This window comes from Xyrauchen texanus, chromosome 38 (assembly GCF_025860055.1).
Source record: "Xyrauchen texanus isolate HMW12.3.18 chromosome 38, RBS_HiC_50CHRs, whole genome shotgun sequence".
In the NCBI taxonomy this organism is placed as follows: Eukaryota; Metazoa; Chordata; class Actinopteri; order Cypriniformes; family Catostomidae; genus Xyrauchen; species Xyrauchen texanus.
Window position 1 is genome coordinate 10,862,170 of NC_068313.1, and position 25,123 is coordinate 10,887,292.

Genomic DNA, 25,123 nt, shown 5'->3' on the forward strand with positions numbered 1-25,123 from the left:
TCGTGAAGCAAGTGATGCCTGGTCTCCAGTCCCCTTCAACCCTCATAAGCGAAGTGCACTATGTCTGTAGAACTCAGGTCAAGGAGGTAGTCTCACCTGCAGACGTCATCAAGGTACTGGAATCTGACTTTGTCGAAAGGTCTTTGGAGGATGGCCACATCTCTCAAGAGGATCTCCGATTCCTGTCAAAGATGAAAAGAGGCATCAGGCTCAAGGACAATGGTCATTATGAGATGCCGCTGCCATTCAAGAATGAAAGGCCCAACTTACCAGATAACATGGTATGTGCCATCCACCACCTCAGATGCTTAGAACTGAAGCTGAAAAGAATCGAACAGTACTACAAAGACTACAAGACCTTCATGAATGAGATCATAACACGTGGAGACGCAGAAAGAGTCCCAGACCCTAGAACGCATGTTCCACCAGTTCCATGTTAAAGCAGAAGACCAAGATTATCTAAGATTCCTGTGGTGGGAAAATGGAAATCTTGAAGCTAAACCATCCATCTATCGAATGAAAGTCCACTTGTTTGGTGCTGCTTCATCACCTGGCTGCGCTAACTATGGACTCAAGCACCTCGCAGCTGAAGGACAAGGACACTTCAATGAAGCCACCATCAAGTTCATCCAGAAGAACTTTTACGTTGATGATGGCTTGTCAAGTTTAGCATCCGAAAGCCAAGCTATTCAATTAGTGAAGGAGGCAAGAGAGCTCTGCAGCACAGGCCAACTCCGGCTGCACAAGTTCATCTTGAACAGCAAGAAAGTCCTAGCCACAATCTCCAAAGAAGAATGTGCTGAAGCCGCCCAAGACCTGGACATGGCCCTGGGGGAACTACACGTGGAAAGAGCACTTGGCATACAGTGGTGCGTGGCTTCTGATGAGTTTCAGTTCAGAGTGATCGTCAAAGAAAATCCACTTACCCGAAGAGGAGTCTTGTCCACAGTCGCTTCAGTATACGAACGGTGCCACAAATCCGAGTGGATCATATACTGATCCACTCGGATTTGTGGCACCGTTCATCCTGGTGGGAAAGCAGATCCTGCAGCAGATGTGTTGTGACAAGCTCAGTTGGGATGACATCTTACCTGATGACCTTCGACCTCGGTGGGAGTTTTGGCTCCAAGACCTGCGAAACCTGGCTGGTGTGAAGATCCAGAGATGCTACATTCCATCAAACTTCAAGGTTCAGCACTACGAGCTCCACCATTTCTCTGATGCAAGCGGATCAGGTTATGGCGAGTGTTCATAACTCAGAGCAGTCAGTGCATCAGGTGAAGTCCACTGTTCTTTGGTAATGGGGAAGTCAAGAGTAGCCCCTGCTAAGGTTACAACCATACCAAGACTTGAGCTTTCAGCAGCATTCCTAGCTGTCCGCACCAGTGACATGCTCAAAAGGGAACTGGAGATAGATTGCCTACAAGAAGTCTTTTGGACCGATTCAAAGGTTGTCCTCGGATACATCAATAATGAAGCCAGGAGATTTCATGTGTTTGTAGCCAACCGTGTGGAACGCATCAAGCAAAGTACAGCGGCTGCACAATGGAGGTATGTGGCTTCTGAAGATAATCCAGCAGATCATGCCTCAAGAGGTCTTGCAGCAGAACAACTTGTAGATTCTAACTGGTTCACGCGCCCTGACTTTCTTTGGCAGAAAGAGCTACCCAGCGGAGTAGTCAAGGTGGGAGAGATCGCAAGTAGTGATCCAGAGCTCAAGAAGGCCCAGGCTCATGACACCCAGGCAAAGGAAATAAGGTCACTGTTAGATCGCCTACAAAAGTTCTCCGACTGGTCAAGAATGGTGAAAGCTATAGCCAGACTAAAGCGGCGTGCAAAGGAAGCCAAAGGCCTCAAGCCAAAGTCCTGTGAAAGCACCAGTTTAGAGGAAAGGAGAGAAGCAGAGCTCAGCATAATCAAGATGGTTCAACAAGCAACCTTCTCTCAAGAAATACAGTGCATCCAGTGTCATAAGGACACCCAAATCAAAGACAAAGCCAACAAATTACACAAGTTAAATCCATTCCTGGATGACCAAGGTATCCTCAGAGTGGGAGGCCGCTTAACTCACGCTGCTCTACATCCACATGTGAAACATCCAGCTGTTCTCCCTAAAGACAGTCACGTGTCGGCATTACTCGTCAAGCACTATCATGAGAGAGTGCACCATCAAGGACGTGGAATGACCATGAATGAGCTCCGATCCAATGGCATATGGATTCTGGGATGCAGCAATGCAGTGTCATCCCATATTTACAAGTGCACTACATGCAGGAAGTTTAGAAGAGGCACAGAACAACAAAGGATGGCAAACCTCCCGGAAGAGCGAATGGAAACAACCCCTCCATTTACTTACTGTGGAATGGACTGCTTCGGGCCATTCTACGTCAAGGAAGGAAGAAAAGAGCTAAAGCGTTATGGACTGTTACTTACCTGCATGTGTTCCAGAGCAGTACACAATTGAAATGCTCGATGACTTGACCACAGATGCCTTCATCAACGCTCTGCGTTCATTCATCGCTATTCGTGGAACAGTACGGCAGATAAGGTGTGATCAAGGGACAAACTTTGTCGGCGCTAGGCGCGAGTTTACTGAAGCATTAAAAGAGATGGATCAAGAAGAGCTCAAAGAACTGAGATGCGAGTTCATCATGAACACCCCAGCTTCAAGTCATATGGGTGGTGTCTGGGAAAGACAAATTCGCACCATCAGAAGTGTCCTGACATCCATTCTGGAACAGTCAGCCCGACAACTTGACTGCTCCTCACTACGAATGTTCCTATATGAAGTCATGGCTGTTGTAAATAGCAGACCTCTGACCACTGATCATCTGAATGATCCATCCAGTCCAGAGCCCTTGACACCAAACCACATCCTGACCATGAAATCCACGATCATCTCTCCACCTCCTGGAAAGTTTGTGAGGGAAGATCTTTACCTCCGCAAGATATGGCGCAGAGTTCAACTCTTAGCCAACAACTTTTGGACACGGTGGAAGAAGGAATACCTCCTAAATCTCCAACACAGACAGAAGTGGATCAAAGACCGCAGAAATGCTAAGGTCGATGATATCGTCATTTTGCAAGATGATGCTACACCACGAAACCAGTGGAAGTTATCAAGAGTTATTGAAGTGTACCCAGGAAAGGACGGAAGAGTGAGAAGACTCAAGTTGCTTATCAGCGATTCAAGTCTGGATGAAAAGGGAAAGTGCATCTCTAAACCTGTTCACTTGGAGAGGCCCATCCATAAGACAGTTACATTATTGGAAGCAGACTGAAGACTCCAGCATCTTCTAGTCACTCTTTCCACCAGTTCTTAAGTTAAGCCATAAGTAAATAGTTAGTATTTCAAATTAATATTATGTGCAGTTTTTATGCAGTATGTGTGTCTTTCTAAGCTGTTCTAAGAAATCACTTGTGATTTGGTGGGAGTGTAACTGCCTCACATTTTTTAGTTAAGTTTGTTACCGTTTTTGGTTCCTACCTGAAAAATAATAGGAGATCCTAGAGGCGGAACTAATTAGCGCCGATCTCGTGTTCCGCTCGTAATTAATAGATACAACACCTGCAAGAAAAGCGCTAAAATCATAGCATGGCAAGAGCTCTCAAAGCTAAATAAATATTACAAATATAATTACATCTGGACCTAGATTACCTGAGAAGAAGACTAGGAAGAAGAAGAATTTAAGATTTAGCCCCTTTTAAGTAGAAAGCAGCCTACGAGGTATGTTTCATTTATATCTGGGTTTTTGTGATATATTTCAAGTGCATAATTTTTGTGTTAACTAATGTGTAGCTAAAGTGGCACAACTGTGAATTCCAGACATACGTACATGCATTTTATTATTGTATCCTTTTATTTCTTTTTTTTCTTTTTTTTTTTCACTCAGTTCTCACGGGTTGACATGATATGTTGGAGAAATAAAACCCCGTTTTTTAAACAAGACCTTGTGTTTCGTGTTGACTACTGGAGGGAGCTACATACACTATGGTCCTAATAAAGTGCCTGACATATTCTTCTGCTGTTGTAGCCCATCCACCTCAAGGTTTGACGTGTTGTGCATTCTGAGATGTTATTCTGCTCAATACAATTGTCCAGAGGTGTTATCTGAAATACCGTAGCCTTTCTGTCAAACTGAATCAGTTTGGCCAATCTCTGTTGACCTCTCTCTAGAGACTGTTGTGCGTGAAAATCCCAGGAGATCAGCAGTTACAGAAATACTCAAACCAGCCCATCTCACACCAACAATCATGCCACTGTCTAAATCACTGAGATCCCATTTTTCCCTATTCTGATGGTTGATGTGAACACAGCTCCTGACCCATTTCTGCATGATTTTATGCATTGCCTACCCAATCCCTAATGATTTGAAAACTGTTTGAGAAATAGTTTATTTAAAAGAAAATGTATTTGTGTGGACGTGGCCTATATTGAAGGTTTGTAAAACTAATTTAATCATTTCTCCACATTTTCTTTTATCTGGTTAAGAATGTTCAAGAGGCCTTGCTAGATACAGTAAAAGTGAAGCTTTTTGAGATTTAAAGCACACAGTAAATGTGTTTGTACATGCAGTTTTTCCTTGCAGACTGCAGCACTAGCCCCACATGATCAATACTATAGTGTTCACTTTGATAACACTGCAGTACTTTAGCTGTTCTGGTGCCAGAACAGCATGCAGATGATGGTTTGTTGATACTTGTATGCTCAGAGTCCAATTCACTGGTTTTACAATACAATGCATTTTTAAAAGATCATTCACATCTTTTGTGAAGTTTTCTTATGTCAAAATGCTTTCTCATCTCCCAGTATGTATGCAGAGTCAGCTATAAATAAGCCATTTGTAGGTTGATTTTTACCTACAAGTTAAACACTGTAGCTCTGAGGCGCTATCAAATAGTTTTTCATTTTTTAAGCAGTCTGTCCAGCTCAAAACAGCAACATTGGATCGAGTGAGTTTGGGGTGGGACTATCAGTTTATACAACCAGTTATGGAAAACAGTGGGTGTTTGGCTCACCGTTTATCAAGCGCTGAAACTTTGCCAGGTGAAAAACAATCTGGAATCATATGTAACAGTCACATTAAGTCGTCTTTGCAACCTGAATTCACCAGAATGTCGATGTGTGACACCAGCACTGGTTCAGCACATCAAATGATGAAACAGAGCACATGTGTCTTGAGATATGTTTAGAAATATTAAAGTTCTTTTAAACTTAATGCAGTGTAAAAAAAAAATGAGACGGTTGTGAGTTGTGGCATGGCGCAACGATCAAACACGTCCCTCCAGTGAGTGTTTACATAGAAAAACCATTTAAAAACAGTGCAGATGCAAGTGTGATCAGCCCGTAACTTGCCCAATAGCCTGCTTGAAAAACTGACCTGACCTGAACTGTTGGCAAGCGAACTGCAAGAAAATTTGCTATTGGCTAATGATTCTATTAAATATCATCCATCCATCCATCCATCCATCTATCTATCCGTAGCTACTCGTCTACATTTCTAAATGCCTTATTGGATTGTCATTTTCAGCATGGCTTGGGTATTTAAAGATATTGAGTGATGGCCGCTCATCACTGGTACAACATAATAAATAGAAATGTTTCTCACATAGCATCCATATAATCATTTTCCAACTGTTTGATTGTGAGCTGACATGTAGCGTTAGATAAATACCAGGTACCAATACCAAACTATGTGCATATTAATTAACCTCTAGCAACAGCTAAGTTCTAAGTTAAAATATGACTTAATGTCAGTGGCGAATTCTCAGGGCCAGCAAAGCCTTCTCTGCTGGCCTAACATGCCAAATAAATAATAATTTTTCATCCTTTCATTCTCAATCACCTTTTTGCCTATGTCTTTTTAATCGGTTTCAACTCTTAATTAATCTACTAACATATAGAGTCAGAATTGATTCCTTGAAACAAGCGAAGTGTGACAACTGTTTCTCAAATCGTATATCTGAAGTCGAGCTCGTTAGCAGAAGCTCCACCTCCTCAGGCCTTCAGAATTTCCACAGAATCCCTCCACAGTGCAAATGAATGAGCAACTAAAGTCAGATTGTCAGATTCATCAGCAAATCAGATTGATTTATTTGTTCTTGGTGGGTGTGATTCCCAGTTGAGGCCTTCTAGAGTGACGCAAATGATGTACGTAATTTGAAAGCAAAGAGCGCAAGATTGTCATCACTCTCTCCATTGAGAAAGAGATCCTTATGGATTTAAAAACACAAACAGGAAAAGAGGACTGATTTTCACTTCAAGTAAATTGCTAAGTGCTTTTTGCAGTATTATAGCAACATCAGAAGTTTGCTAAATGTAAATTATGCTGCTTGAGCATTCAGTGTGGATCAAGTTTTGAAAAGTAGAGCTGCATTTCATTCAACTCGGAGAGTCGGATTTTACAACTTTCTACTAGGAAAAGTGCAATGGAATGCATTTTGAAGTCAGAATTACAACTTGTAAACTCGTGCAGAAATTCTGAACTCCGATTTAGCCGAGATGCAGGGGCATGATGTCACACAAACATGTCGACACACAGGTACACTACAAAGTACACTACCTGTCAAAAGTTTAGGGTCACATACTCATTCTTCATTATTATTATTTTTCACATTTAAGGACAATAGTGAAGTCATCATAGCTATGGAAGAACAGAAATTGAACTATACGAATTGTGTTGTTTCTAAAAAAAATTATCCAAAATAAATCAAAACATGTGTTATATTTTAGCATCTTCAAGTAGACACCCTTTGCCTAGAATTTGCAGATATGTACTGTTGACATTTTCTCAACCAACTTCTTGAGGTGTCACCCTGGGATGATTTTTAAACAGTATTGAAGGAGTTCCCATCTATGTTGGCTGCTTTTCTTAATTATTCAGCCCAAGTCATCAATTTCAAAAATGTTTTTTAAATCAAATTTAAATTTTGTAATGAAATAAATTAATATGTTGGCACAATTATATATTTTTTTGTCTACAAAACGAATTTCAAACATTTAAGCATATGCCTTCAGATCAAAAGGTTTTTAAGATCATGAGAAACATTTCAATCAAGAGACCCCAAACTTTTGAAAGGCAGTATAAGTGATAAACATTCACTTTATTAAGTAATATCGATAAATTTGTTTGTTTCCAGATTACATGATATTAACGCTTGTTTAACAAACGCCTGCAGAAAACGCATGTATAAAACATTATAATCTCTTTTGATAATCGTACACCTGAAGCACAACTGCTAGCGCTGTAGTATTGTTTATCGGTAGGGTTGCTAGGAGACATCTCTAATGAGAGTCAAACCCCTGCTAAGCTAACGGGAGCATTGCAGTTTTGTTTCCTTAAACGTCATCTTCCGAATATCGGTGAATGGAGTGCATTTATGGTCGGAGATATCAAATAGTAATATCCCACATCCAACTTGAATGTAATGCAGCATAACCGTGTACCCTGATGGAACTAAATTTATTGCAAGCAACATTTAAAACACAAATATTATAAGATAGATTTTTCCAGGTATTATAGACCTCCTTGATAGATTCATATGAAAAATTATGAGTATTGAAATTCATTTCACAAAACAGTCATGCTGCAGTTAAAATTAGGCTTGCTTGAGCATTAAGTGTCGTTTCAAGTTCTGGCTTTCATGCGTGGACGTGTTTTTAAAATGTCAGTTGGTATTATTAGTTGACTGCCACATAATGTACGATAGGCATAGCATACTTATTCATTGTGAAACTGTTGAATAAGAAATTATTTCTTAATGGCATGAAACGCTCTGAAGGTCTAGACTTAATATGCATGGCCCGCGGCTGCTTAATGTAAGTAATTTGGAGTACCAACAATATGCCAAAAAGAATTGTATCTTACCATTATTGTGAGATGAATATGAGGATCTACTCTGCCAGTGTCACTCCATCACATCAGTAATTTTATTCAGAAAACAGCGTGTGGTGAATATAGTCATGTTTAGAATTTTCCAATGTACAAAATCTGGTTTTAATTATTCATGAAAACTGGGATAGATAATGGACAATGTCACGTTGTGTTACTGCAAACATTTAAAAAAATATGATTTATGTTTCCAGTATTCTAGTTTTGATGAAACACAAATACAATTATTTTGTCCTTGGCCTTATGGGGGGAGAATTAGGATTTCTTGTGATTGCTTAATAAAAGACAAAATTGGGGTAACGTGTATTGTACGCAAGACATAGCAGCATAATGGACAATCAAAGCATACCTTGGCCTTGAATCATCTTGCACCATTTATGCTACGGACATAAATGATACCTCAAATCATGGGTTGTTGAGTTGAGGTGTGCTGTGACTTTTCTAAGAGATCAGACTTACCGTTCTTTACCTTGTGGATGATAAAAAAGGCGAAAATCCTATGGACCAACACTGAAGGAAGGATCCAAGCCATATCTAGGGACCATAATATTATTATTATAGAATTATTATATAATAATAATATTATTATAGAGACATGAGGGTTGTCTGTTTTAACTTGAGCCAGTAGATAACCACCAAGCAACGACCTAGCAATGTCTTAGCAACCATCCAGAACACCCAAGCAACCTCATAGCAAGACATTGGAAACCAATCGGAACACTTAAGTAGCTTCATGGCAACTTCGTGGTAACCACCCACAACATCGTAGCAGCATGACATTGAGTTTTGAATGGGCAAGCCAAGCACCACTTTAAACCACTTAAAAATGTCCAGTAGTTTGATGATCCACAGCATTGACCATATAAACACTGCAGTGACCTCAGTGAGTATAAACATTGAGTATAAATAAAACTCTTACAGCATGTCCCTCAAGGCATCAGCATAATCTCGTGCCCAATGTCTATGCTAGACTGTCTATGTTGCATCTTCCTCTTTGTTTTTCCTCTTTCACTACATTGTAACAATGTTCAGACAGCTATTAAAAGTAATGCTGCCAGGCACAGGAAGTTAAAGAGGCAACTTGCTGTCATCTTAAAGAGATAGTTCATTAAAAAATCTTTTTAATTCTGTCACCATTCACCCATGTTTTTCTAAACCCGTATGACTTACTTTCTTCCATTCATGTAGTGTATTCCAAATGAATGAATTCTGTCAAGTGAATCTATACAGATATTCCATGCTCAGTGTGTAAGGAGCACTGAACAACATGAATCTGAACGTGGCTATACTCATTAAAATGTGATAATTTCCCCTATTTCCTATGATGCATTCAGAGCATGTCCTCTGCACCTGTTCACTAATCAAACCAGCTAATGTACAGAAGAACTGGATTACAGAAACATGTTGCACCTGTCTTTCTCTATAATGTGTGTGTGTGAGTGTGTGTGTGTGTCTGTAGACCCCTTTCTTCTGTAATAGCTCCCTTTATAAAAGCTTCTCCCTCTCATCTCCAAATGGAAGTGATTACCACTCTAAGAGCTGGAGCTCTAATTAAATATTAACATCCAAATACAAACGGGGGCCACTGTGCCTGTTCCCCTCAACCTCCATCAGATTTGAAGAGAAAAAACATCATTTAAAAGCAATGACAACCAGTCAGAGACTCTCAATTTCAGAGGATACATCAATCTTGGGAGAATGATTGTAACACTACAAAACACAACTGTCAGAAGCATATTTTTAATCCATATTTCCCAGTTCACTAATGATTGTGCTAGGTAAGGCAGGCTTCACTATTACTATTGCTCATACTTTGGGATATTTGAATAAACCCTTAACTGAATGTAATAGTTTAATGTTTGAGTTCTGTATGTTAAGGGTTTTTTAAGTTACTAATTAATGACTAATAAGTCTTTACAAATGCATTTAAAATATTTGATATGCAGTAATAGCAACATGCATGTAAAGTGGCAACTTTCATCCAATACTTGCCAAATAGTGAGCATTTTAACTTGCATGTAACAAATGCTTAATAAATACACTTATCCACACGTATTATAATTCATGATTTTTGTCAAAATTCAGCAAAAATAGACTATTATAGGGATAAGCAATAAAACACAGTATTACCTGTCTTTCAACAGAATTGTTGTTGTTAACAAACAGCAATTTCGTTTTATTTATTTGACATTTTATGAGACTACATACACTGACCAAAAACAAGCTCAACCTAGTGTATTTAGAGAGAGCATATAGATAAATAATATTACATACAGAGGTCAAAGAATGAAGAATCATGGCAATATATGCATTATTAACAATGAGATAAAGATTACTATTCATAATATTAAAGTTAGTTTAAACTAATATTTTACTATATTTAAATATACTATTTATATGAATAAATGTACTATTTAATGTATTGTCAATTAATTAATAAGATTTTTATAGTTATTTATTAAAATTGCACACATAATATCAGTGAAGAGAGTGAAGGATCAATATTATGGCAGATAAATATATAAATAAATATGATTATTATTTCAAATGTTAAGATAATATTAAATTGCATATAATGTTATTAAGTATTATATTATTAACTACAGTATTAATACTACTATTATTATAATTATGAAACGCATTATTAGTAGTGGTATTGTTGTTGTTTTTTATTGCTCTTATTCATGCACACAATCACAAATAAACAGACAATAGATCAAGAGATCAAAGAATCAACACAATGGCAATATCCATTATTAATGCATTACGGCTTTCCTTAATTTATTAATTCATTTATCCATCTATTCATTCACTCATTCGCTGCTAACTGAACATGCATATTTGCGGAGAGTGAAAGCATCAGATTAGACTGCTATCAAAATGCAAGTAAACAGCTTGTGATATACAGCACAAGTACACTGATGCAGATAGATATCATACACACGACAGCAGGTGGATATGATGCTGTGCGCCATACACACGCTCACACACTCTCTCACCTGCATATCCTCAGCGGCTGCGAGAAAACGCCGCTCGACTGATGCAGAACATCGTGTGTGTCATTCCGCTCCGCGTCCTACAGGTCGAGTGAGCAAAATCAGACTGCGAGGACGAGGAGAGAGAGAGACAGCACGAGCACAGCAGTATGCCGACCACAGGAATGGATGGTGTGAAATAAAGTGTCTCAAAACCCAGTGAGCTGCCTACCTAGACAGCGTTTCAGAGCCTCACATTCTGATGACCTTAAATGTGCCTCGAGCGCCACGACGTGGACAAAACTGTGGTTGCAGGCTTGCTGTACTGATACAGCACATTCTTAATCATTGGGTTGCAGTGAATGTCTTACAGCATCAACATGTCACTATAACGTTTTGATTTAAAGTCCCATATCATGTCATGGGTTCAACGCCTTTACATTCTTACTATTTTTAATTAAATAACATTGAAAATCTGCGTCAAAAGATATACATTTATCGAAGTAGAAGTTAAGTAATATGCTACTTCTTATTCATACCGACCGAGTAAAGCCATATTTAATTTTTTAAACGAGGCTGTGAGTGATTTTATAAAGGACCTGGATCTCTAGGAGTGAAACCCACAGATAAATATTTTACTCATCTCAACATAAACGTTGTCTGCGTTTACAGTCCCACACACTCAAAACAAATTCATTAACTTTAGCACCCCCTAGTGGATAAATCACCCCATAACACTCAAGGCAACAACTCTACCATTTCAAATAGGCCATTGTGACCACAATATCACATATAGGACAATATTGCAGTGGTATTAGTGGGTATTTCTTCAACTTCAGGTAATGTCCCAGGGACTGACTTTTGTTAAAAGTAAAACCTTTTATTTTCTTTTGTTATATAAAGTCCACAGTAAAACTGACCCATTTATAAAAAATAATAATAAAAATACCTTTAAATCTGATAATAAAAAGTGATTTTTATTTTAATAATGTATTGTGTGAAAATGAAAATGTTGACTGTACCACGGTTGTAGCATTATTTTCACCACACCAAACTATCTTGCCCATAAAGTTTTTTTTAATTTATTTTTTTAAGTTGGCGTACTTAGCCAAGTGATGTTTAATGAAAACAAGAAAAATCTAGGTAAATTTAACTTTTGAACAAAGCATTTTTATTAGGCGTCATTACAAATCTCCAAATATATCTATATATCTATATATATAAAGCTGTAATTATGCAGGAAGAGTGAAGATTTTATTTGTAATAAAATACATAAAAAGTTAGCAATGAAATTAGCCTTAGAATGGGGAAAAAAAAAAACTTTAAAATGTCATTGTGGAGTGGTGGTGGCGTAGTGGCTAAAGCACAGGGCTGTTAATCAGAAGGTCACAGGTTCTAAGCCCATGGCCACCACCATTGTGTCCTTGAGCAAGGCACTTAACTCCAGGTTGTTCCGGTGGGATTGTCTCTGTAATAATTGCACTGTAAGTCGCTTTGGATAAAAGCGTCTGCCAAATGCATAAATGTAAATTTCCATAGTATAACTCAATTTAAGTATACAGCATTGTGTTGAAGATGACAGAGGTGGGAATTGTCATAACTTACAGATAAAAAAATGACAACAATCTCCTGACACATTTTGTACATTGTTAGAAGACAAATTAAATAAACTAGCGAGTGTGAAAAATGTGAAGAAAACGTATGCTGTATGTAATCAAAGCAACTGTACATTTCAAATAAACACATTCCATCGGTAAACGTTTACCAGTAAATTGGTATATTCTGCAAGATTGTTGAGAAAATCTGGTTGGTTAATAAATGGTTCATTGAAAGAAAAAAATTGGTCAATTGTACTTTAGAAATCAAGCATCATTGCACAAGTCATGCAATAAGAGATATTCTCCAGAAGCAAGAACAGAAACTTAAAGAAAGAGCAGAGAAAATGTTGCTGTACTGTGCTTAAATTGTAGTTTTGGTAACTTGATAATATAGGAATAAAAATACTTTACATATATGATCGACCTTTCAGAATAGGGTTTTGTGACAATTCTTCCATCATGAAAATGCTGTTTTTTTCCCCTCACAATAAACATAATAGAAATGCTATTTTCTGTACAAACATTAAAATAATTTATTGCAAGAATTTACAGTACATTTACAGTTCCCTTAATATTGTTTGATGTCAAAAACTGATTATTATATAATTGTTGAAAAAATACAGTGCAAAATGCATTGAAATGTAATACACTCAATAACGTTTCTGCTAAAATGAATAATTGAAAATTGTATTTATGAACCTAAATTTAAAGCGTCAGCTGTTGAAAAAATGCAGTTTATGGTGGATCAACTATTTATAATCCAACATAATTATTCATACTCCATATTTTGGTTTTCAAATTCTAACCCCAAAAAAAAGGATAAACTTAAATAAAACACTTTTTTTTTTTTTAAAGTATACAAAATATACTGTACACATATAATTAGCCTAACACCAGACCCAACAAATGTAAAACTGCTAACAAAAGCAACATGCACACAACAGTTAACCATTCGCAATCCCAATGAATAATTGAGATGTTTCTTATCCTGTTCCCAGACATTGTTTGCACATAATCAGGGTGAGAAATAAAAATTTTTGGCCGACGGACAGCGCAATTTTTCCAGCCATTTTTAAATTCAGATGTAAAAAAGCACTCACTATAAATGTGTTTTTTATGTACAGTATATGACTGAAAATATTATGACCATCTGCCTAATATGCTGTTGGTTCTCCGCGTGCCACCAAATCATCACGTGATCTGCCGAGGCATGGGCTCTACAAGACCCCTGTAGGTGTCCTGTGGTATCCGGCACCAATACATCTGCAGCAGATCCTTCAAGTCCTGTCAGTTGCGAGATAGAGCCGCTGTGGATCGGACTTGTTGGTCCATCACACAGATGCTCGGATTGAGATCTGGGGAATTTGGAGGCCAATTCAACACCTTGAACACTTCGTTATGTTCCTCAAATCATTACCGAACAATGTGTGCAGTGTGGCAGGGCACATTATCCTGCTGAAAGAGGCCACTGCCATCAGGAAATACCATTGCCATGAAGGGGTGTACCTGGTCTGCAAGGATGTTTAGGTAGGTGGCACGTTTTAAATTGATGTCCACATGAATGGCTGGACCCAGGGTTTCGCAGAAGAACATTGCCCAGAGCATCACACTTCCTCCACCGCCTTGTCGTCTTCCCATAGTGCATCCTGGTGCCATCACTTCCCCAGGTAAAATGGCACACACGTACATGGCTGTCCACCTGATGTAAAAGAAAATGGGACTCATTGGACCAGGCGACTTTCTTCCACGGCTGCAAGGTCCAGTTCTGACACACTGTAGGCGCATTTGATGGTGGACAGGGGTCATCTTGGGCACTCTGAGCGGTCAACGGCTACGCAGCCCCATACGCAGCAGGATGTGATGCAATGTGTGTTATGTTACATTCCTCCTGTAACCATCATTAAAAGTTTCTGTGACTTGTGCCACAGAAGACATTCTGTCAGTTCGGATCAGACAGAATTGCCTTCGTTGCCCTTTGAAAAGCACTCGTGATGTGCGTATGAGAAGAAAACATCTTTAGAAATCTGAAGGAATGACTAAAAGTGTCCAATTCGCCATCTTTTCTTCATCTGTTCTTTGCTGAAAGGGCAATCCGAGACTTTTCTCAGGTTACCCTCCACAGTGGCTGGTAGAGAAGGCAAAGCTACCCGCCACTACCCAAATAAGTACTGACAGTTGGCTGGTGGCAGGTGTTAATTTCCCACCCTGCAGGTAACGTCTTCTCTCATGCAAGAAATCTTAGTAACTTAAACTCATAAAAGTCTACAAACCGTGACCTCATGCCTGAGAGGACAAATTGATAACAAAAATAGGGTAACGATTTGTTCAGTGTGCAATTTGCTCAAGACCCTTTTAAAAGTGAATGGGAAAGCATGATGGAAACAAGCCAAAAAATACAATAAAATAGAAAAAAATTAAATAAACCAATTTGACATATGAGGAACCAATGGTTCTAATAGTGCAGTGTACTTCCCTACATATGCTCAGAGCACATGTGTTCTGTCCCTTTTACAATCAGTAATGCGGTCCTTCATGTTTTTTACCCAAATAAATCTAGTAAATATAAATGATCATATCACGACTTGTAATGCTGCTTAAAGGTGCTTTGGATCTTTAGTAACAAAGTCTTTGGTATTTTGAAGAGCAGCAAACTTGAGCGTCAAGTGTAGGTTCTAAGCACATGATGCTACCACTTAAAGGCATTTCAAGTGTATTTTCAAGGGTCACTGTCCTCCTCACCAGCAGCACTAATACCGTTACTCAAAAAAGCCTCTTTCTCTGGTGCAGGAAGTCCATTAGTCATTATAGGTTTGAAGTTGTCTATGCTTACTTCAGTGCTGTTACTGGCCAAGGCTGCTTCTGTACTGTTCCAGATCCCATAGGAAAAATAGATAAAAAAACCTAGAAAGAAAGAAAGACAAAAAGCTGAAGGACATCAGATAGCTTTGCAATTATTTTTCTGTCTATATCCAAATATAATATAAAACAAATCTGAATATTCAACAGTGATTTTACCAAAAGGTGTGTGTTTTTTTTTAGACACAACAAAAAAGCATAGAAAAGCAGCGATAGCACTAATAATAAACATATTATTTTATAGACTACTGTTCAGTATATAATTATATTTATAATTGATGATAATAAATGAGCAATTCCTCTGGCAAGTAATATAAAGGGATGTGATTTTTCCAGATTAATCTGGAATTATTTTTTTTGACCTAAAGATATGACCCATGTGAATGGGTAAATTCGTATAAAAATGTAAAAAATTAAAAAGAGGGGGAGGGGATGTAGGTGTAAATATGTCATCGGAGGTTAATATCTTATCGCGAATGCCCTGTCCTGTCCATTGTCAATAAGCACTTTTCACCCAAACAAGTGTAATTTGACCTTCCCTTGGATGGCGCAGGTTTATCGTCATGCACGTTAAAGCAGAGAATGCACGAGGCAGAATCTCTTTTAATTATTCTAGAGAAATAAAAGGGTTTGTACCGTTGCCAAAGTTTCTGACAGGTTAAAATCGCCAGACATCGCCGGAGTCCAGACATAAATGAATTTTTTCCAGTTTAGAATGGGGAAATTAATTTGCGTTACGAACGTGATAAAAGTTTTTGGGAGACCACAAGCTCTGCAAGCTCTGCAAAAAAAAAAAAATTGTTACCCTATTTATTGAAATGATAATAGCCACATGCTGTAGAAGGTTTGGAAATCAAAGAAAGTAATATTACATTTTTATTCATTGTCATTATTCAAATAAATGGGGAAAAACTTTGTTACGGATGTAACAGTTGTGAAAGCAGCACTTGCACGATGAGCTGGAAACCATCAAAAATCCTTTGAAACCTACAGACATTGACCACTGGCTCTGAGAGTCTGCAAACTGCATGAACCGCTTTAGTCAGCACTGCGTGAGCAAGTGGCGCCCTCTAGCGGGTGTGTGTGGCATAAACTGATCAGCACAGCATTTTGAGACAATCCAATGTTTATATGCTGATCAGCACAATTCAAATTGCAAAGCTGGTCAAAATTATCACTGTGCCGCAGTCTTTGCTATAAATATTCCAAATTTATATAAATATTCTTATTTATAAAATGTTCATTGTTTTGTCTCATTTCATTTTGCTTTTTCCACCATTTTACAAAACCAATAATCCACTTAAGTCCAGGCATTACAGTGATTTTATAATCGGTGTCTTATTATATACAGTATAACTGACTCACCTATGGCCATCCAAATGGCAAAACGCATCCAGGTGCCTGAATCCAACTGCATCATCAGAAACACATTAATAAACATACTGAGGACAGGGAGGAACGGCAGCAGGGGAACCTGGAAATTGCACAAATATGTCAGCTTGTCTTTATAAAGAGTACAAGAGGCAAGCATAAAACTCTCTGGGGCAAATCCACTAAACAGTTGCAGCACAAAAAAACTGACCATTATCCATTCACAACATTTATTTTCTCCACTATTTTTCATTTCCGTATTTATTATTCACTAACCAACCGCAATCTAGCACAATAAAATGCAAACAGTGCAGAGATAGTTGCTCCATGAGTATTTACAAAATAATGTAAATGCTGCTCTTTTCAAACAAACTTTTATTTCAACATTTATTAGAATCATTATAGATGATGTGCTTTATTCACAAAACTCTATGCCATTTACCTGTCGCAATTAATGCTGCGCTATTACCAGTTGAGGAAAGCAGGCGTTTAAAAGACTGTTTTTAAAGAGATGTTGTGTACATGTTTTATTGGTCATGGCAGCTGTAATTCATCAAATGATGATCTAATTGAGGAGAAGCATTATAACTATGCATATATATTGTGCGCCGTTGCCGGTTTTGCATCATTCATGCATAAGTTCTAAAACAGCACATAAATATAAACAGTGCTTTCAGCGGGTGCAATTAATACTTAGTGAATTGACCCCTCTGTATGTGCATGCAGGTTTTTATTAACCTTAAAGGACAGTTTGGTCTTGCTCTCAGGCTGCATCCATATTATCATGGTTATGATGAAACAAACCACGGCCAGAGCTCCAAGAACAGCAAGAGACCAGACTTGAAAGCCACCCTGCACCGCCATTAAACAGAACACACACACCAACACACCTGAGCCGAGAGAGAGAGAGGGAAAACATGACTCATATATAATACATATACATTGATTGACATTACATTGCAGTGCAAGATTTCAAGTGTGATGTAGATTGTTAAAATAGGTATTTCTGCTAGGACTATTATTAGGAAATTGCAATAAATCTCATGTTTTGTTGTGGAGTATACTGATCTCAGACTGTGAAACTGACAACATTTGTATATGTGTATATGAGTGTATGTACTGTATATATTGTATATTTATAAATATACACCGATCAGCCACAACATTAAAACCTCCTGCCTAATATTGTGTAGGTCCCCCTCGTGCCGTCAAAACACATCTCAGAATAGCATTCTGAGATATCATATCATGATATTCTTCACATCACAATTGTACAGAATGGTTATCTGAGTTACCGTAGACTTTCTGTCAGTTTAAATCAGTCTGGCCATTCTCTGTTGCCCTCTCTCATCAACAAGGTGTTTCCATCCACAGAACTGCCGCTCACTGGATGTTTTTTGTTTTTGGCACCATTCTGAGTAAATTCTAGAGTCTGTTGTGTGTGAAAATCCCAGGAGATCAGCAGTAACAAATACTCAAACCAGCCCATCTGGCACCAACAATCATCCATGCGATTATCTAATCAGCCAATCCTGTGGGAGCTGTGCAGTGCACAAAACCAGATACGGGTCAGGAGCTTCAGTTAATGTTCACATCAACCATCGGAATGGGGAAATATGATCTCAGTGATTTTGACGTGGAATGATTGTTGGTGTCAGATGGGATGGTTTGACTGCAGATCTCCTGGGATATTCACACACAACAGTCTCTAGAATTTACTCAAGAATGGTGCCAGAAACAACAAATATCCAGTGAGCGGCAGTTCTTTGGATGTAAATACCTTGTTGATGAGAGAGGTCAACAGAGAATGGCCAGAATGGTTTAAACTGACAGAAGGTCTATGGTAACTCAGATAACCGTTCTGTACAATTGTGGTGAGAAGAATATAATCTCAGAATGCTATTCTGAGATTTGGCTTGGCGCTGTTTTGGTGGCACGAGGGGGACCTACACAATATTAGGCAGGTGGTTTTAATGTTATATATATATATATATATATATATATATATATATATATATATATATATATATATAGCAGTTATGTTCTGTGGTTTCATGTGTTCTTTATTATGAAGTTTATGTCCTTCATTTTGTATTTCTGTTGGTGTTTTCTGTGGCCGAGTTCAGAATGGCATACTACCATACTACTCTTACTATTTCTGCCATAGACAAATATGTAATATATTTAAAATAGTAAGGTTTTGGTGTGGACTTTTATTATGAATTTGCTATGTGATCTTCCTTTTTTGTCACGTGTACCGTTTCCATTTGGTTTTGTCTTGTTTTGCCATTGGTTCTTTGTTCATTGTATCAATTAGCCTTTCTATCTTGTTAGTTATGTTTTGTGATTTGTTGTTCACAATTATCTCATTATCCAGTTAGCCCATGTCTGTGTGTACATACAGGCCCTTGTCTCCTTGTTACACAAACAATACTAGACAAAGTACTTTGTGTTTGTGAGTCTGGATAGCTTTGTTTTACATAGTCTTTGTGTCTGCTTTTTGGATCATTAGTAAAACTTTGTGTTTAACTATTCCATCGGTACTTGGGTTCTTTAATCACATTTCGGGACTACAACATTACAGAACACCAGACCTGTTTATCATGAACCCAGCAGCAAGGCTACTCTCTCTCTATCAGGGAGAATGGTCTATTGGGGATTACACGAGGAATTCTGTGTTCTTATCCAATAAGGTGCGCTTGAATTATTATAATTTAAATGTTTAATCATGAAGAGTTTAATGACTGAACATTAAAACCTTAACTGCAATAAACACAGTTTTATAAATGTATCTAATTAGTCACTTCAGCAAACCCTAAGCTCTGTGTTTATTTGAAAATGTGCATCTGTGCGTGTCTGACCTAATATGCTAGTGCAGATGTTGACGGCAAAGCCAGAGAAATGGGATGGCTCTGTGTTTTTGGGGAAGAGGAGATTGCTAAGAGTGCAGAAGTCTTGAGATCCAGGCAGAAAACCATTACTGCTCTCATTAATGGAGTCAACATTGGTGTCCTCCTGACAACTGGCAATCTGATATTCTACATTCACACTGGGCTGCTCTGGTTGATACCTGACAGAAAGTAAGAGATTGGGTAAAAATTCATTTTATTTATTTTTTAATCTATAGTTACATTTCCTGAAGATATACAAACCCAATAGAAATTCAGCATGTTATTAGAATGACATCACCAGCAGCTAGATTTTGAAAGCAGAAAAAACTATTCTAAACCAGCTTGGAGTACTTAACTAAAAGCAGCAACACTACTAACTAAACTACACTTTTCAGTAGCATGACAGTAGCTCAGCTATTTAAACAATAGTGCAGCTTTTCCAGTAGCGAGTTACATTTTCCACAGAGTAGCAGTGTAGCACCATAAAACGCTACATTTGCAACAATATACTGCGAATGCAGCAATAGAGCCCATGGAGTAAACAAAAAAGCTCACCTAAATCATCCTATCTCTCTCATGTAGCATTGGGAAAAGCAAATTATTCAACTAAATAGGCTCTTTCTGACATTTTATGTAAGGATTCAGTTATATAAAATAGGGTGTTTTCTAGTTTATTAGTGTATATTAGGTATAGATTTATAGTATGTTCAATATAATGCGGTCACCCTATTTATTTAACCTTTACGGAAATTAACCATGGTTTTACTGTAGTAATATTGTAGTAATTATGACAACAGTAACTATGGTTTTTGGCAGATACTATGGTTTTACAATAGTAATATAGCATTATTACAACTGTAGTAACCATGTTTTTTTTGGTAGAAACTATGGTTTTGATACAATAAACATCATTTTACAACAGTTAAATAGTAACCATGGTTTTACAATAGCAATATTGTAGTTACAATGACTCGGTAACCATGGTTATGTTGTGGACGGTATGGTTTTACTTCAAATACCATGGTTAAACTATGGCTACTGTTGTAAAGCCATGTTTAAGTCTATTTAAATAGAACTATCAGGTGAGATTACGGAATTCACAGTTAAGGCTAAGAAACTTTGGCTATAAAACAAAATGTAGTTTATATGTTAATCAATTGCAGAATAAAGTGACAAGAATAAAGAGCCATTTCAATGCAGTGCTTGTGATGAGAATTTGCTAACTTTACACACATTAATTTACTGCTAAATATTCATAAAATAACAACAAATTTCAATAAATCCTTCCAAAGTGGTCCTGCATACCTCAAGATGAGGACACAGGCTGCAACTAGTGTGTATGCCAACAGGGTGCCGATGGACATGAGGTCAACCAGATCTTTCAGATCAAACAATAAAGCCATCACCGCTGTAGAAGGAACACAAGTGTTACTCCAGAAGAATGATTGGCAAATGTTGTACTACAGTATTTCAGAATCCAATATTTAAGACGATATTAAAAATGCATAATAACCAAGAACAAATCCGTTAAAAATAGAAAATAATCTGTGATGTAAGATGAAGAAATGGATCTTAGTCTTGGATCTTATTAAAAGAAATTCTAGTATAATAAAAATAAAAAAGTAGAGCAGTTTAAGCATGTAAACTCACATCCTTGTTGCAGTTGTGTTCTTCATTTAGCAAACTGCTAACAAATTACAGTATGTTCTCTTAAATACTGATTAAAAGCATACCTTGAATATTTTTTAAGTTATGTTGGATAAATGTGTAAATGTAACATGTACAGTACTGTGCAAAAGTTTTAGGCACTTGTGAAAAATGCTGCATAGTGAGAATGTCCTCAAAAATAATAATATAAATAGTTTTCTTTTATCACATAATGTCATACAAAATCCAGTAAACATAAAACAGCTAAATCAATATTCAGTGTGACCACCTTTGCATTTAAAACAGCACCAATTCTCCTAGGTACACCTGGACACAGTTTTTCTTGGTTGTTGACAGATAGGATGTTCCAAGCTTCTTGGAGAATTTGCCACAGTTCTTCTTTCTCTTCATGTAATCTCAGACTGACGTGATGTTCAGTGGAGGGATTGTGGGGGCCATGACTTCTGTTGCAGGGCTCCCTGTTCTTCTATTCTAATCTTTTCTATTTGCAAATTTTAGAAACATACGTACTTAAAGGCTATTCAGTCTTCATGTTATTGAATTATAAAATAAATAAACTAGACGTAGTGCAATGGAACATAATGCAGGTTCCTCAAAGAAGCACGTTTATAAACGTTTATGTTCTTTTATTATTCGGCTCTCTAGAATACTCTATTCTAATTGGTCAATGGTGCCATCTAGTGGTCTGATATTTCTCAGTATACAAATCAATGTTTCATATGCATTTATTTATTTATTTAATGGGCAAGTAGTCTTATGATAAGATGCATTAATGAGCAATCAGACGATCATTTTCACAACATAAACACCAACAGAACTCCGATGCATATCAGAGGTAGATTTTTAAACTGTTCAATAATTACATTTCTTCTCACATAATTACAGAATTTCAATGCAAATCAATATTTTATGTTTATTTATTTATTTGCTAGTAGGCATGTAATAAGCAGGATAATGTACAGTCAGCCGATTTGTTATCGCAAAATAAACCCATTTAGGCTGATATAAGACCCATTCACTTCGAGTCGGATCCTGATCACCCTGTCTGGGTTTATTTTGCCATTACAACTGGCTGACTGTACATTATCCCTTACTTATCTTGACAAAGCATTTTAAAAGCATGGCACTCTTGGATGAGATGGTGAAAAAACAGTGAACAGTCAAATGTGTCATCTAGCACGTTTACACCAGTATCAATAAATATATATATATATATATATATATATATATATATATATATATATATATATATATATGTATACATGTATATGTAGCTGCACAACTAATTAAATATTAAATATAACTTAAGCATACAGTATATGCTAGTAAAATGAAGATGATGATATAAATACACTTCAAGTGTAGTGTATGAGCATTTTTACATGCACACTACGTTGGCATCGGCTTATTCTTAAAGAATTAAACCCACTGTTTTAATTCATGTATTTATATTACATTATTATCTTAATTAGAGGGGATTTTTTTCCAGCAAATATTTATACGTGTGCTTATTTATTCTGCATATCATATCATTAATTTGATTATTAATTGACTGACAGCTCAGTTTTGTATTTATTTTTTTGTTAAAAGTATATCTTTACCAAATGTCTACATTTATGTCTAAATTTTTCTAGACTCTGCTAATACAAATATAAAGTCATGGCTGCAATTCTCTGAACATGAGTGCAAGTTCCTTATGTTCTGAAGTTGTCATAGAGTCAGTTTCTTGCCGTTGCTGGGGTTTAGTGGACAAGACATAGGCTAAACAATTCCTGTTTAGTTATGTGCAGGTTGAGGTGTGCTGGATGCATCCCTGTGAGATCTGTAAAGGAATGATTCTGTTAGCAGTTTTAATCATCCTCACCTGCCACTATGCCCGAGGTTACAGTGGCCATTATAGGGGTTTTGGATTTTTCACTGATGTTAGCCAAGAACTTGAAGAGAAGTCCGTCTTCAGCCATGGCCCATATTACACGGGGCATTGGGAACATGGAGCCCAATAGACTAATTCAGGAGAGAGAGAAACACATTCAATCTGTGTAAATGCAGTTAAGATTAACGTTGTTTAAATTTATGCATGAAAGCAATTTGGCCAAAAGCTTTGAGCACTGTATCTTAACCAGTAAAAGGGAATTCACTGGGTTTGCATTTAAAGGGCCATGAAACATTAAACCAATTTAAAAAATAAATCTAACATACAGTATATATATACACATATTTTTATTTAATTTTCTTTTGCAACAGTTTTTCAAAAATTTTTTACAATTGACAAATACATTTCACAATTCCCAAAATCCCATTAATGTGATGTATCCAGACATTTTATAGTAAAAAAAACAAAACAAAAGAAATCTGCATCATTCTTTTTTTTTTTTTTTAATCTGTATTTTTTAGAATTTTTAAAAACTTTGGTGAGAACTGACCAGTGCTGATGGGGGTTTTATGACACTTTAAAACATGTAAATCTGAATAAATGAAACATTACAATATCTTTAGAACAAGAGGTTTAAAGGAATAGTTCACCCAAAACTTTAAATTCCCTCATTATTTACTCACCATCAATATTTATGTCCCTTTTACAATAAATCCTCCCTGCTCAGTCAATCTTCACTTTAACATTCAGATTCTTCTTGTGTTTTTGGAGATGCATATTGTTCATGCATATCGCCCCCTACTAGCCAGGGAGAATAATTTCTAGCAAAAAAAGTTTATTGATCTGTTTCTCACCTTAAATACTGATCTGTTTCTCACCCACACCTCTCATATCACTTCTGAAGACATGGATTTAACCAATGGAGTCTTCTGGATTACTTTTATTCAGATTTTTGGAGCCTCAAAATATTGGCACCCATTCACTTGCATTTTATGGACCAAAAGAACTGAAATATTCTTCTAAAAATCTTCATTTGTGTTCAGCAGATGATAGAAAGTCATACACATCTGGGATGGCATGAGGGTGAGCAACTGATGGGTTAATTTTTATTTATGGGTGAGCCTTTCCTTGAAGGACAAGGATAATAAAATGAAAGGTGGCCTGCCATCCTTGCCAGAGGATGGCAGGCCACTTGTGGTTCTTGGCGATTTCAACATACACCAAGACAAGCCCCAGGTCATTGAACTGAATACTCTTCTGGCCTCATTTGACTTGGAAAGACTACACACCACAGCAACTCACAGGTCGGGCAACCAGCTGGACCTCATTTTTACACGTAACTGTACCACCTCAAATATTCTTGTTACACCTTTACATGCCTCTGATCACTACTTTGTTCAATTCAACATGATTCTCCCATCCATTGTAAAACCGACTCCGTTCCCTCTCACCCTCTTGCCTTTCCACAGATGTCTCTGCCTCTCTTCCCACAATAAATGTATTTTCCATGCTTGATGTAAACACAGCCACTTAGCTCTACTTTAACAACCTGTCTAGACAACATCTGTCCTCTCTCCTCTAGACCAGCACGTACTACACCACCCAGCCCCTGGCTGTCTGATGTCCTTCGTGAACATCGGACTGATCTCAGGGCAGCTGAGAGGAGATGGCGGAAATCTAAAGATCCAGCTGATCTAGGTAAATATCAGCTTCTGGTTGGAACTTTTTCAGACAACGTTAAAATTGCAAAAACTTCATATTACCAGACCAAGATCAACAGCACCACAGACACTCGTAGCTTGTTTAGAACATTCAACGCACTTCTCTGCCCTCCCCCTCCACCACATCACTGACAGCAGATATCTTCGCCACATTTTTTACTAATAAGGTTACAGCCATCAGCAATACGTTCACTGCACCACACCCTGTCAAACACCCACCTCCTGTATACAACTCTTCTTTCTCTATGTTCTCTCCTTTAACTGACACTGAGGTCTCT

General features: G+C 37.4%; 1 protein-coding gene across 1 annotated transcript in view; it reads right to left on the reverse strand.

Annotated features, from left to right (window-relative positions):
• Window positions 1-12,053: 12,053 nt before the first annotated feature.
• LOC127631481 (high affinity cationic amino acid transporter 1-like) overlaps window positions 12,054-25,123 on the reverse strand; it is a 33,369-nt gene continuing 20,299 nt past the window's right edge. The window contains exons 7-12 of the mRNA XM_052109612.1: window positions 23,116-23,255; window positions 20,889-20,991; window positions 19,554-19,762; window positions 17,431-17,582; window positions 16,687-16,795; window positions 12,054-15,366 (exon numbers count right to left, since the gene is read on the reverse strand). Coding sequence (XP_051965572.1) covers window positions 15,182-15,366; window positions 16,687-16,795; window positions 17,431-17,582; window positions 19,554-19,762; window positions 20,889-20,991; window positions 23,116-23,255 — 898 coding nt within the window. The 3' untranslated portion in view covers window positions 12,054-15,181. The remainder of the gene's footprint in view (window positions 15,367-16,686; window positions 16,796-17,430; window positions 17,583-19,553; window positions 19,763-20,888; window positions 20,992-23,115; window positions 23,256-25,123) is intronic.